The sequence below is a fragment of the Benincasa hispida genome, chromosome 7, assembly GCF_027475165.1.
Source record: "Benincasa hispida cultivar pf3 chromosome 7, pf3_genome.v1.1, whole genome shotgun sequence".
Lineage (NCBI taxonomy): Eukaryota > Viridiplantae > Streptophyta > Magnoliopsida > Cucurbitales > Cucurbitaceae > Benincasa > Benincasa hispida.
The window spans coordinates 48,128,016-48,143,091 of NC_143484.1; the positions used below are offsets into that span (position 1 = coordinate 48,128,016).

Here is a 15,076-nt window from a genome sequence, read left to right on the forward strand (position 1 = left end):
CAAAGTAGGCTGCACGTCTGACTAATTTTTTTTCTTAATTAATCACTTTATTAATTAAATCCATTGTTGACAATATCTTATCGACATATATATTTTGTCTCATGATTTTTTTGGGAGTACTACTATTACAATAATTTAGTGGGTTTAATCAAGTTAATAAACACAATTTTTTCTGGGTTATGAATTTCCTTATCATCATTTATATTATTTCAATATGATTTTTTTCTTAATCATTGATCAAGATTTTGTCTTTTAAAAAAATCAACAAATACACGTTAGTTTTAATTTAATTTCAACCAATTATGTCTAATGTAGATATAAGAAAAACTTGATTTTTTTAATAATATATGAGTGAAGTATTCAATCATCAACTTTTAGAAGAGTGATCAATATATCTGTCTGTAAATTTATGAAGAGGTAAATGAAATCAAATTTAATCAAACAAAATGGAAGGGGTATGGTTGGAATTTTAAGAAAATAATGAGGGCATATAATGGAAAAAGATTGATGTCTATCCAATTCAACAGATTAGTGAAAAAAAAATGGAAGAGAAATCTATAGAGAGGGGAAAGACAAAAATGGGCAAAAAAAGAAAAGAAAAAAGAAAAAGAAAAAAAACAGCAAAACATAAAATCCTCGGCAGCTCTCTCGTCCCTCCAAATGTTTGGTTTTTTAGTTGTTTTAGGAACCAAATTCGGGAAACAATTGAAATGAGGTTGAATTTCTTGGTCCGAACAATTCTAAATTAAAAAAAAAAAAAAAAGTAAAAAAACGTAAAATAAAAAATAATAATAATTTTAAAAAATGATAATTAAAAAAATAATAATTACAGAAACAAAGAAAAAAAGTTTAGTCATTGGTACCAAACAACCTTTTGCTTTCCTCATCAATCAAAACAGCTTCGTTCTTTGTTTATCCCCTTTTCTTTTTTAATTTTGAAATTTTTTTCCTTTTGATTTTCCATAATCTGAATGGTACCCATTTCATAGAATCATGATAGAACCTCAAAACTAGAACGATCACAGTTGTTTTTTTTTTTGGGGGGGGATTGCCCTTTTCTCATTTCACAAAAGAACAAAGGGCAATTTTATGTATTTCCCCTTCGTCTGATTCCCTCCATTGCTCTCTCTTTCCGAGTTTCTGTTACAGAAACACGGGATTTCGTTGCCCCATTTCCCCCTTTTCGTGGTTTTGGAGATTCTTCTATTGGTATAGAGGCAAAGAAATCGATTAGAAAGATATTTTGTGATCTGGGTTTTGTCGAATTCAGGTGAAAATGGGGGAAGAGAGTGAGGAAAGGAGGGAAGAAAAGACATAAAAAGAGAAGAAAATACATCAAAAGAGAGAAAGGGGTGAAGGGAGAGGAGTTTCAGAGTGATAATGTACAAGGAATACGCTGGAATCGTGAAGGCTTGGGAAGCAACTGTGAGAAAAACACAAAACTCAGCGAAGAAGAGGGCCAATAGCATATTTGCAGCAATGTCCGTTGCCCCAGCCGACGACGAGCCTGGCCCTGGCGAACTCCATCACGCCGAGAAAGCGATCCCCAATGGCGATTTCTACACAGGGCAATGGATGGACAACATGCCCCATGGCCATGGAAAGTACCTTTGGACCGATGGGTGTATGTATGTTGGTGAATGGTACAAGGGGAAGACCTTAGGGAAGGGCAAATTCAGCTGGCCTTCTGGGGCTACTTATGAAGGGGATTTCAAAAGCGGCTACATGGATGGCAAAGGTACTTACACTGGTTCATCTGGGGATACCTATAGGGGTTGTTGGGTCATGAATTTGAAACATGGACAAGGCACACAAAACTATGCCAATGGGGATTATTATGAGGGGGAATGGCGTAGAGGGTTTCAGGATGGACAGGGGAGATATCAATGGAAGAATGAGAATCATTACATTGGACAGTGGAAGAATGGGAAGATCAATGGCAATGGGACTATGATTTGGAACAATGGGAATCGGTATGATGGCTGTTGGGAAGATGGGTTGCCTAGAGGGAATGGAACTTTTAGATGGGCTGATGGGAGTTGTTATGTTGGTGTTTGGAGTAAGGATCCTACAGAGCAGACTGGGACTTTTTATCCGTCTGATTCTTCTGAGACTGAGATGAGCTCGGATCCTCAAGAGATTTTTGCAGAGTATTTGAATGATTTTGTACTTTGTGCAGGGGAAAGGATTTTGATCTATCCCTCGCAGAAGATGATTACTTGGTCGGGCCTTGACCTTGACTCGTCGCAAAAGCAAACAGTTTCGAAGAAAGGGAATGATGGGAACAGGAGATTGAGAAGAACATCGGTTGATGGCAAAGTCAGCAATTCTAGTTTTGAATCATTGAATGATGGTTCAAATGAAGCAAGTTCCAGAAATGGGAAAGGAACTCATCTGCTCCAAGATTTGGATAGCAAAGGGAAAAGACAACCAAATTTGAGATTTCAGCCAGCAAAGAGACAGGGCGTTACAATATCAAAGGGACACAAGAACTATGAGCTCATGCTAAATCTGCAGCTGGGGATCAGGTATAAATGATTTAAGAATTCTTTCCTTTGACTTATGCTGTAGTGTAACCTTATTGCTCCTTTTTTGCTCCCTCAACTGGATTTTAGAGTTTTGCCTTGTTACTCCGATGAAGAGGCCTGTAAGTTTGTGTCAGTTATTGGACTTCTAAAATTTGGAATTGGTAGATGGAATTCGAATGAGGTTATATTAACTACACTTGAGGGCTTGAGAAAGTGAGTTGTTCTAATGAAATTATCTCTCTCTCTTTTCTGCTGTGGTGATTTGAGCAGAATGATCTGAGTTACACATGTAGACTATTACAATGATTCTGTTAAAAAAGTTTAGAACGAATGACAGAGCAAGAACTTTACTCTATAGGTAAAATCATGGGGCACATTTATTTGTATCAATGATATGGAACCTGAAGTTCGAAGCTACCTCTACCACAATGAGACTTCATGTTTAAATACATGAGAAATGTGTATTTAATAGCCATTGTCTTCGTTTCAACTTAGTGATTTTTTTGTTCCATAGCACAGGCATTCTGTTGGGAGGCCTGCTCCAGCAACTTCCCTTGATCTGAAGTCTTCAGCTTTCGATCCTAAGGAGAAAGTTTGGACAAAATTTCCACCGGAAGGATCCAAGTATACACCACCTCATCAATCTTCTGACTTCAGATGGAAGGACTACTGTCCTGTTGTCTTCAGGTCAGTGGTTAAGTGTACAATTTTCGCAATCTGCCTTTTGTTAATCGCTGCCTGGCTTAATATGCTAGACATTTTGCTCAATCAGCTATGTGATCCCTTAAATAATTGAAATGGAAGGAACATTTTGAGACTGATATTCATTCTAATCAGAGTAGGAGAGCAAGCTTTATTGCTGGATCATAACATCTTAATTCTTAGTGAATGGCAGATGAAACTCTTCGATTTCATTGTCATGATTTTTGTATTGGAATATGGCAGTCTTATTAGTTCATCAAATTTGTAATTTCAGGACTCTTAGGAAACTGTTCAAGGTGGACCCAGCAGATTACATGCTATCTATATGTGGAAACGATGCTCTTCGAGAACTCTCCTCCCCTGGAAAAAGTGGGAGTTTCTTTTATTTAACCCATGATGACAGATACATGATTAAAACCATGAAGAAGGCTGAAGTGAAAGTTAGTCCTGTCTTCTCTCTCAGCTGTCTCAAATTGGGATTCCTTGTTAGCGTATCTATGCTTAAAATTATAAGCTATCCTACATAAGCAAAGTTTCTACATCCTTTGGAATTTTAGAACTTCTGATCTCTTCCCTGAATTTGTTCTTGCATGATTAGCTTAGGTTCCCCAGTCTTAATGAGCTCCTTAATGTTTTGGTTACCTTGTTGAGTTTCAGTACTTTCTGACAATCTTTATGCCATTATTGAAAGTTCGATTCTGTTGTATACTTCTGTGTTTCAGTTGCTGGCTGTTGCATCTATCCTAGGCTTTCCTAATTTCCTCTAGTACATGTATGCATTTCTGTGAGTTGAATATATTCCAATCTGAACAGGCCAAGATACATGCAGGTTCTCTTGAGGATGCTTCCAGCCTACTATAAGCATGTTCGGTCCTTCGAAAATACTCTCGTTACCAAATTTTACGGTCTTCATTGTGTGAGATTAACTGGGACTTCACAGAAGAAGGTATAAAAGGATACTAAAGCATTACAATGGTTGCCACGGATCCTTTGGTTCACGGATTTTCTTGATTTACAGGTGCGATTTGTCATAATGGGAAATCTGTTTTGCTCCGAGTATACCATCCACAGGCGTTTTGACCTGAAAGGTTCTTCCCACGGCCGTATAACTGATAAACCAGAGGCGGAAATAGATGGAACAACCACCCTTAAAGATCTTGACCTTAATTATATATTCCGGTTGCAGAAGATTTGGTTCCAAGAATTTTGTAGGTAAAATTTCGTAAACATTTTTCCTTACCAGTTTGCTACTCATTTCTTTTCATGACAAAAAAAATTGTATCATTCCTTTGCTCCCTGATCCATGACCTGCACTCATCAATTGAATCTGCATCTGAACTCATACTTGGAGCTAAGTTGAAAATTGTAACACTATTTTGTTGGTCACTCTTCTCAAAAGAAAGTAAAAAATCTCTACATTTAACTAGGTTTCATATCACATATTCGATAGTTCTTTACTGAAAGAGAATACAATTCTCATTAATAGGAATGGAAGGAGAAAAAAACAGTGGCCACACACAAATATTATGGGTCAATATTCTATTTAATGGTTTCTCAGTTTACACCTCTCGTTGGTTTTTCCTCAATGCAGACAAGTAGACAAGGATTGTGACTTTCTTGAACAGGAGAGAATCATGGACTACAGTCTATTAGTTGGTCTTCACTTCCAAGAAACTTCGTATCGGGAAGCGAGCACACCCGAGAGCCATCATTCAGGTTTCTACTGTTCATTTGATTATTTTAAAGTGTCTTGAGTTTCTTATTCCAAATCATAGTTTCAGCGAAAAGCATTTGATATTTGAAAATGTATATTTTAGGAAGTAGAGATACTGATTACGAAGCAGATGGTCAGTTAAGAGCAGACAAGGCACAAGACTCTGCCAGGTAGAATGAACTCATGAACTATTGATATTCAATTACTGAGATCTTTCAAGAACCTTCTCGTGCTGCCGCTTAATATAGCGAGAAATTCAACTTTCTGTGCTTGTTTTTGATATTTTGCTGATAAAACACGTGTACTTTGCTTTTCCATGTTAGCTTTTCCAATGAAATGCTCAAGAGGAAAGCCTGATTTTCTTCCATTCTAATTGTTTATTAGCTTTCTAACATAACAAACTTGAATTCACTCGAATTATTTGCTGCTGACATTCTCTGGCAATCATTATTTTGAAGTATGACCATTTACATATTCAGGTGGGCTTCCATTAGTCTAGGCATCAATATGCCAGCACGGGCAGAACGGACGGTGAGACGGGGAGAACCTGAAGCCCAGCTAGTAGGAGAACCCACTGGGGAGTTGTATGATGTGATCATTTTCTTTGGTATAATCGACATACTACAAGACTATGATATCAGCAAGAAACTCGAGCATGCTTATAAATCGTTTCAATACGATCCATCGTCAATATCTGCTGTTGATCCAAAGCAATATTCGAAACGCTTTCGAGATTTCATCTTCAGAATTTTTGTAGAAGACACTTGAAGTTGTTATACTGACCCAATTCATCAAAACTTGCAGACAGTGGCCATCCTTGTACAGTCGGTCCGTTGTGAGAAATGGTATCAGTTTTTGATAGAGTCGTAGCGTTTGGCCACGGAAAAAAGAAAGAAAGAGCAACCATTTGATGTATAAAATTAAGGTAACCATGTAGAGCTTTGCCACTTATGCATTGTATTTTTCTTTCTAAGTAGAGTTATTAGAAAATTGTGATATGATTTAGAAAGTTATAGATGAGAGTTGTTACCATCACCTCACCCAAGTGTTACTAATTTGTAAATTTATTTATTAACTAAAAGGCTGAAGACCCAACTGTTACTAAGTTGTAACTTGATTTCTATTCTTTTCTCTTCTTCTTTTTTGTATTCATTCTCTTGTCTCAAGCCTGAAAAAGCCTTCACAATGGTAAAGATAACTACATTTATTTCCTTCTCCACCCTTCATCTTTACATTATTCTGTGTTTATAATGTTATCATGCCCTTTCCTTTATCTTTTTTTACTTCATTTTGGGTTCAAACTCTCAGGAGATTATCATAGCTTAGGTTTATGTTGTTATTATGCACTTGAATCACTACTTATACTTCACCTTACCAAAATTCTTTTTTAAAAAGTTCCATTCTTCTTAAAATAACATTATTATTTAGGGTAAGGCATTTCAAACCTGTTCTTCGTTTCACTTCAACTTTTCTTTTCTATATATGTATACTGAACATACTTTTCTTTTCTATTGGGTTAGGGAATAGTTGATTTAGATATTTAGGGTAATAGTTTTCTTTTTTAAAAAGCAATGATGGGATACTTTTTCAATGCAAGTAAAATAAAGTACTAAAAAACTAAGTTGTACACAATGCCATCGAATATTTAGCCTTTATCCTTATTTATTTTTTTAACTAAGGAAGGTAACTATATCATAAGTTTTTTTTTATTTGCGAGTGTCCAAGTCAGCTTACACGCATCTCGACTTATATCATAGAACAATTTACCTAATCTTACAACATTTGGGTGTCAAGAAAACTCGTAGGATATTAAATCATAGTTAAATGGTCACCATGAATTGATTAATTCCCTCTAAAGGATCGTTTGGATCGTAGATATTGTTTCATGGGTATGGATATTAAATGTGTGGAATTTAAATGTCTAGGATAATTAATGTCTGAAAATTAAATGTGTTTGATTTACCAATATTGTAGATAGAAACCAAAATTAAATAATTATTTTATCAAATATAAGAGAACAAGTAATGTAGTCATAATTAAAATTTAATTATTTAATATATTTTCACAAGGGTTGAGAAAAATGAATAAAAATATTTACAAATATAGCAAAATTTCACTGTTTATTTGGGATAGAGCACAATAGACTAGTATTTGTGTCTATCGTGTCATGATAAATATAGATAGTAGTCTATCGCGATATATCACAGATAGGCAGTGATATTTTACTACTATTTGTAAATTTTTTCAATAGTTTTGTCTTTTAAAATAATTTTCCTTGTTATATTGATTAATTATTTAATCACTTAAAATATAAATAAATAAAATTTTTAATTAAACATTATTTAAATTATTTTATTTAATTAATAAAAATAAAATAATATAAATTAATTAGAATATTAATAATTCATAATAAAATTTTATACCAAATAGTTAATATAATATTATAATGGTAAATGTATTATTTAAAATTTTAAGTCTAAATACTATATTAATAGTTAAAATCAACTAAATTAATAGTAATGATTAATTGATATTAATTTATTAATTAATCAGACTCTATTCATGTCTCGGTATAAAAATTAAGTATGGAGGGTACTAAAAAATCATGGGTTTTAAAATTCCCTAGATAATATTTTCGATTCTAAAAAGTAAAATCCTGCGAAATAAACAAAGATATTAAATGTTTATATGAAATCCGACCCTAATTTTTTTTTCATTAAACCCATGACTTTCAAACATTTGGCTATACATTGAATTTCTTAGAATGGTTGTCTTTTCTCTTTTCACATTCTTCCATAGGCTAGTCCTTTTTATAATATATATATATATATATAAAGAAAAACAGTTATCTTTAATTTCTTACTTTAAAAAAATGTTCTGATCTGTCCTCACAAAGAGTCTATGAAAAAGAAAAGGAAAAGTAAATAAGAGTAATTGAGTGAGTAGGGGAGGCCCCCCTTCCATCTTAGCTCACATGGAGAGAGAGAGAGGAAAAAGACCTAATTTTGAAAAGAACTGAAGGGGGGTTAGGTTATGAAGAAGGGAGACAACCTACACTCAATTTGTGTGTTTTGTTAGAATAATTTAAGAGATGTAAAGTGACACATTTTTTGCTGGAACAAAAAAAAAAGAAAACCCCCTCTTCAAATGTTTTTAAGAAACATACAAAACAACCGTGGATGATATTTTGAAGTAAAACATATGAAAAATGCTTAGCAGCACATCTAACAAGAGAAGTTGTCTTTTTGATGTGATATATACCCAGAGGAGTGCATGTTCTCATATAATTATGTTAAATCATATGAGTTTTTGTAATGTATGAATATACAACCTAGACAAATGTATATGTTAAGAAGGATTATGTCAAATATGAAAAATGAGTTCAGTTTGGTCTTTCATTCCTTCCCAGCATATATCTAATAAGTTGAAACCCCCATAGTCTTTACCTTAAAATGTAGCTTTTTGCCATACCACTACCCTTGTCACATCTCTTTCCCCATTTGCAATGATATGGTATGTAGTTTAATTCAATCTCCTACACTTGCTAGTTGCTACAATGAGGGGCCATGCCAACAATTCCTACATGGAAAGACAATAAGGGTGTGGGAGGGATTCTCAGCTTTGTGAGCCTATTCATTTTCTTCATCTCTTTTAATGCATACCTTTTTGTTAAAGCTTTGCTTCCACTTCCAACTTCATCTGGGATGCAAATCTCTTTAACAGCTGACCCCAAATGCTACTGTTTTCATTCGTCCTTTTCTGTTTCTTCTTTTTCAACTCTTTTCAAGTTTTGGTAATTCTTACACAGCTTTGCTCTTCCTTCCCACTTTTCAGTTTTTAGTGTTCATCTCCATTGCCCTGCTTTCTTTTGCTAAAAATGTGATGAAAAGGAGCTACATTTCACTTACTTTCATCTTCTGCTTATATTGATCGTGTGGGGTCTGACTTTACTTATTCTGGTTCTTGCTACATATTCACCTTCGAAGTCGTCTCAATCAAATAAATGACTTCCATTTATTGAATCCCCTCTCATAATTGGAAAAGATCCAAATCAGTGGAAATGTTCTCAGATGAAGACAAGAAGATAGGAATGTAGAAAGAGGAAGCATTACATGCATCTTACCTGTTCCACCATGGTGCCATTTCACAAGAAGATGCTCGATGTTCTATTTTCAAAGATGAACGATTTCATTCGTTTCATAAAACTTTTCGAGATAGACAGGCAAAGAAGAGATTGAACTCTTGTATTCCAACATATAATACAGCTGCTATGAGATAGGACAAGCTGGCTTGCTTCAGCAGATATTTGGATAAATGAAAGTTACACATCTTCTTAGCAATATACAGAAGATTAATATCCAACTATCATTGAACTTGAGAAATCTTACACTAAACCTAGCTTAAGGCTAGAATAACTATAGAACAGAAAAATTCTATTACAACTATGCACTTTTGTGTTCTATTCAGTGCAAGATTCATTGCATTACCACCATGATAACAACTATATAGAACTTATAGATGACATAACAGACCTTTGAAACCTAGCAGAGATATCCTATTTTTTTTCGAGTGGCCGAGACCGAGTCATTAGGAGGAGGAGAGTGAAAGAGGGAGATTTGGAAAAGAAAGAAGAGAAGAAATGTCTAATCCCTGTGGTGGTTACCACTATCCAAATGGAGGTGTGAAATAGATGGGAATGCATTTTTGTCATCAGCTCCTTGATCATAGAGAAAGCCTTTGAAGACATGACCACCAATGTTGACTGTTGCTTGGTAAGCTAACTCACCTTCACCACTGTTAATGGCAGTCACCCTATGGCACCTGAACACGGCTGGAGCCCGAACGTGCCCTGGTAATGACTTCTTGAAGCTTGCATCTGGTTTCAAAGTCATAAGAATTCTAAGAGGTGGTTTTAGGAAAAAGATACTGTTAACAAAACTGTAAGAATATATTTGAAGAAGAAAAATGAATCCAGTCCACTTGGATCACTCGACTGTCTGTTTGGAATGACTTTTAAACACTTAAAACTCCTTTTTTAACACTTAGAAAACCTTCCTTTTAAGCACTCGAAAAGTCATTTCCAACCGGCCATAAATTAGACTTATATATACAAGCCACTCCCTCCTTGTTGGAGAAAAACAGAGAAAGAAACATGAAAGGTTTGTAAGTTTTCCAACAACATACCTAATGAATATGTATTATGGACATGTTTAGTTGATAAATTCAACAAAATATGCAAATTTGCTGCAAGATTTTTAAAGATAAACTAAAATCAAAACTACTTATAAAAGTCTTACAAATTTGAAACCGAACAATAATAATCTAACATTGTACATCGAGAAACAAGTAACCAGTAACCAGTAACCAAATCATTACACAGAGAGAAACAGAGTAAACAAACATGTCATTATTGCTGCTCATGATTCTCAATTCATTTAAGAAACACAAGAAAACAAAAATGGAAGAATGGAAAGAGAGAGTGAAGGAGAGATTTACCTTGATGGCTAGAGGTTGTTTCAAAGCTCCGGGGAGTGGTGGCATTGGAAGTGGAAGCGGCGGCGGCGGCGGCGGTACTCTGTGAAGGAATCAAAACTCTAGGCCTTTTAGCACCGGCAGAAGAAGAACCAGAAGACCCTCCGTCGCCACTAGCAGTGGCGACGCCGTCCATCACTACCAACATCTGCCGCTCACGGCGGCGAGCCGCCGGCACCCACGTGCTCTTCACGTGCGTAGAGCAATGATTCCCACGTCCCTTGCAACAAGTCCTGCACCTCCGATACTCACACTCCTTTTTTGCTCTGTTCCCACAGTCCCTACACACTGCCATAGACCCATCCCCGGCATCGCCTTTCACTTGTTCGTCGGAGACATTATTGCCGGCACCGCCCATCAACGAATCCCCTTTCCCAAACCCAAAATCCTGGGTTCTCTTCAGATTTTCCAAACTTCGACTACGATCGGTAACATCGTCAGCCGTCTGATTAGGCAGGGGCTGCGGCGGAGGGAGACATGGAGTTGCAGTGAGAAGGGGGAAAATGCCGACGCTAACGCCGAGAGCGGCAGAGGAGGGGAGAGGAAGAGATGGATGATGATCGGAAGATATGATTTGGGTCTGTTGGTGAAGAGAAGAAGGCGTGGGAGCTATAAACAGAACATCTCGGAGACCCAACATTGTTGTGTTGTGTTGTGTTGATCCAAAAAGGAAAAAGAAAAGAAAGAAGTGGAAATTAGAAGAAGATAGAATCAGATTGAAAGAGGGTGTTTATGATTCGGGTTGAGAAGGGGGAAAACAGTGTTTAAATGATGAAATTGAGAGTTAGTTTGATGGGATTATGGTGTATGTGTTTGTGTTGGGAAAAAGAAAGAAATATCTTACACCAAAAGCAATTCTTTAGCTGTGTCAATGGAGTGGAATTCTCTCTCATTTCACAGTAACAGAGGAGAAAGAGAAAGAAAGAGAGAAGGAGAAGGAGAAGAAGAAGGTGTGAGTGGAAATGGAATGAATGATTCTTCAAACTCTGCAGTGACAAAGTAGTTTTAGGTTTGAGAGACAGAGAGGAAGGGAATAACTATAAATAAATGGCCATTCCTAATCCTAATCCTAATCCTATCACATTTCTGTATTTGATTTCAAAAGGAGACACCACTTCACCCATTTCTCTCTCTTTCTCCCTGTTTTATTTTATTTATTTACTTATTTATAACTTTAAATTTATTTCCTATTAAATCTTAATCCCACATTTGGAACAAGGAAAATAATGAAATATCATAACAAATGAGGATTTAGATATAATGTTGACAGTAGCTAATTGAGGATTTTGAAATAGTATTTATCGTAACAAAAAATTCTAAATGAAGCGTTAAATAGTTTCTAATTTAGTATTATTATATTTTTAATTTGGTGTCTAATAAATCATTAAATTTTTTTATTATACATCTAATAGATTTCTGATGAATTAATTTTTAAAATTTGAAATATATGGAGAATCTATTGTCTATTGTTTACTTGATTAAATGAAGTTTAATTATTAAGAATTATTGTTTAAAGGGAAGTCCAAATCAAATGAAGAGGGTTTTTTTCCCTTTGTCTAAAGGTGGGATGGTAAAATGTAAATAATATAATAATAGAGGGTGGTTCATTTTGCCTACCACTTACATCAAATGTAATCATCCTATATATATATATATATATATATATTCTTAATTTTAAATTATTATTCATTCAACAAAAAGATTTCATCTAATTGCGACCTACTTCTATATTATATCATTGTAAAAATGGAGTTTTTCTTCTCTATATAAAACAAGGGAAGTTAAACTACAATTTCCCCCACTTTTGCTAGAGGATTTTTTTTTCTTTTTTTCTTTTATTATTATTATTATTATTTTGCTAAAATTAACTTACAAATATGGTGCATTTACTTTTAGATAAATTTCAATTCCGTTTATATAATTTTAAAAGTTTCAAATTTACTAACTATAATTAAGGTTTATTTTTAGTTTTATAAATTTCAATGTTATCTTTATAGTTTGGTCAAATTTCAAGAATTGTGCCAACTATTATCAACATGACATATTTTCCTACTAGTTCCATTTTTTTAGCTGACTAGCTTGCTATACTAGGGCAAGGCTTAGCTACAAATTAGAGGAAAAATATGAGCTTTTAAGTGTAAGAAGGATTTCATGAATAGTTAAGTTTTAAAAAAATATAGAAATCAAATTTAAATTTTTAACATCAAAAAGATTAAATGATATCAAAAGCTTGGTGTTATGCAAATGCACGTATCAAGTTATAGTATAAAAATGGTGAAGAAACCAAGTATCATCCTTAGGGAATCAGATTGATATACTTTTAGCTATTCAGAGATCATTCCAATTTTATTTAGGAGACCGACTTCGATGGAGAACTAACTAGATTAAACAAGGAAAATAATAAAAGTGATTAAATATGAAGATTATCAACCTAGAGATGTTTTAGGGAATAGATTTTATCAAAGACATTACTAAACACAATTGCTTGAACTCTTGAAGTAATTAACACAATACTTCGATTGAGAAATCTTTTATCTAGATTGAATCTTTTGAAAACAATCTTTTCTCATGCTAGTACTAAATTCTTGAAACCAAATTAAGAAGCATGACATTAAGATTCTTCATCAACAATCTTTACCGTTATCCGACTACTTCTTGTATGTTCAAACAATAGTCTAGCATGCATGATCTAATCTAAATCCAACGTGCTAACGAAAGATTTAAATCATGAAATCATTCAAATATTGATCAAACATTCAAAAGCATTAAGAACGGTCATGCTAGAAAGTATAAATGCAAACTATCATTCAAGAAACAAAGTGTTCAACAATTAACCTAAACCCCTAAAACTACGAGAAATTTAGCCTAACACGACTTCCATAGACAGAACCATATCAAAATATAAAAATTAATTCAAGAATATAAAGGGGAAAGAAGAGTTATATGGTTTCCAACCACGTTTCTATGATGAATTTTGCCTTTGAACGATTTTCGATCACCCAGTCCTGTAGCACTCTCGTAAGTGTTCCAGTGTTTCACTGCCTACTACAGCACTTAATTCGCTTTTGGAAAATGCGTCCTGTTTTTTTTACGAACTTGGTTTTTCTCCTCTTTTCTTCCTACTTGATTCATTTGGTCCCAATATGTCTCAATTGTGCATTATTGAACCGTTTTGATCCATTTTAGTTCCAATCTTGTCTTTTTACTCATAGCCTTGAAATCACTAATAAACAACATCAAATCTAATAAAAACAAGTGAAATCCTATCTAAATAGACAAATAAAAGCACATTTTAGGTGCTTTTCCCTAAACTAGAACTAAACTTAAACTATAGAATTTTTTTTAAAAGAGAAAATAAGTAAAACTGAAATTAAGTTCAAAGAAATGGGTGATTTGACCTTGTATATGTATGTATATGCATGTGTATATATAGATTTTGTTAATATGACTCATCTTAACATTTTTATTTTTAAGTTTTCTATTTTTGAAAACTTGTAATTGTTTCTAATTTTTTGTATATGTATAAAACAGAGCTTCTTATGTATTACACAAGAGTTTTTAAAACCAAATTAAGAATATAACTTACTGGTAGAAGTTAAGTTTAAGCCTTCATCTCACATATTCAATTAAAAAAATCAACATAGATTTGTAAAGGGCGAATGCTTAATTTTCAAAAAATTATTATTAAATAGATTCAAATTTTTGTATATTTTTATTCCATTTTGATAAATGAATGATGTTAATAAATTAATATCATCATAACTTCAAACACAATGGTGTTGCTTTTGCACGTTGATTTTTTTTTTAATATAAAAAAATGGAGATATAATAATTTTGGAAGGATGATAAGTGTTCTTTTAATGTAGGTAATGCATATAGGGAGAACCTCAGTTTCAAACCATTATAAAGATCCCAAAAATAAAGAAAGAAAAAAAGATTGAAATTGTTTAAGCTTAATGCAGCATTCCTTCACATTAAGTAACACAAACATGTTAATAATTTTTCAAGTGAAAGGTGCTGAAAGCAATGTCTGTTATGGAAGGTTTGAAAGAATTGGTTTACATCGACAAGGTTAGAATCATTCGATGGTTGTTAAGTTTGATTCTTTAGAGGTTGTGAGCTTATTGAACCTCGAAAACTTTGATCTATCCGAGGTCGTTTTTTTATGAAAGAGGCTTTAAGTCTCACTTCTTCTATTAATATTGTTTTTTTTTTTTTTTAATAAAGTCTCTAGGTAGGCAAGCAAAGTAGCTCATAACTTAGTTTCTTTGGCTTCCTCTTCTAAGCTTTTCTATGTCAGAAAAGAGATCTTTCGTGATTATGTTGTTCCTCTTATCCTTGAAGGAGGGTGATTTGATTGTTGGTTTTGGTGTGTTTTGCTATATTTCTTTGTTTCAATATATATATATATATATATAATCTTTTTAGATTATTTATCTTTATTTTTAAAATAAAATTAATATAAGTAAAGTAGTAAACAAGTAAAAGCTTTTTCTTAACCTTTATCATAACTCACATATAAATGGGACCCCATAATGCTTTTATGTGAATTTCCATGTAAAATAGACAAAATTTCATATAGTTAAAAGAGTTTTTTTTT

At 33.7% G+C, this 15,076-nt stretch overlaps 2 protein-coding genes across 2 annotated transcripts; one reads left to right on the forward strand and one right to left on the reverse strand.

The window, feature by feature from the left end:
* Window positions 1–865: 865 nt before the first annotated feature.
* Window positions 866–6,095, forward strand: LOC120082102 (phosphatidylinositol 4-phosphate 5-kinase 6-like). The gene is made up of 8 exons (XM_039037329.2): window positions 866–2,528; window positions 3,048–3,215; window positions 3,505–3,670; window positions 4,060–4,176; window positions 4,249–4,442; window positions 4,822–4,946; window positions 5,048–5,114; window positions 5,424–6,095. The coding sequence occupies exons 1-8, from the start codon at window positions 1,381–1,383 to the stop codon at window positions 5,710–5,712; spliced, it is 2,274 nt and encodes a 757-aa protein (XP_038893257.1). The 5' UTR covers window positions 866–1,380; the 3' UTR covers window positions 5,713–6,095.
* Window positions 6,096–9,220: 3,125 nt separating this feature from the next.
* SRS6 (SHI-related sequence 6) lies at window positions 9,221–11,641 on the reverse strand. The gene is made up of 2 exons (XM_039036971.2): window positions 10,441–11,641; window positions 9,221–9,820 (listed from the first exon to the last, which is right to left on the reverse strand). The coding sequence occupies exons 1-2, from the start codon at window positions 11,114–11,116 to the stop codon at window positions 9,588–9,590; spliced, it is 909 nt and encodes a 302-aa protein (XP_038892899.1). The 5' UTR covers window positions 11,117–11,641; the 3' UTR covers window positions 9,221–9,587.
* Window positions 11,642–15,076: the final 3,435 nt, after the last annotated feature.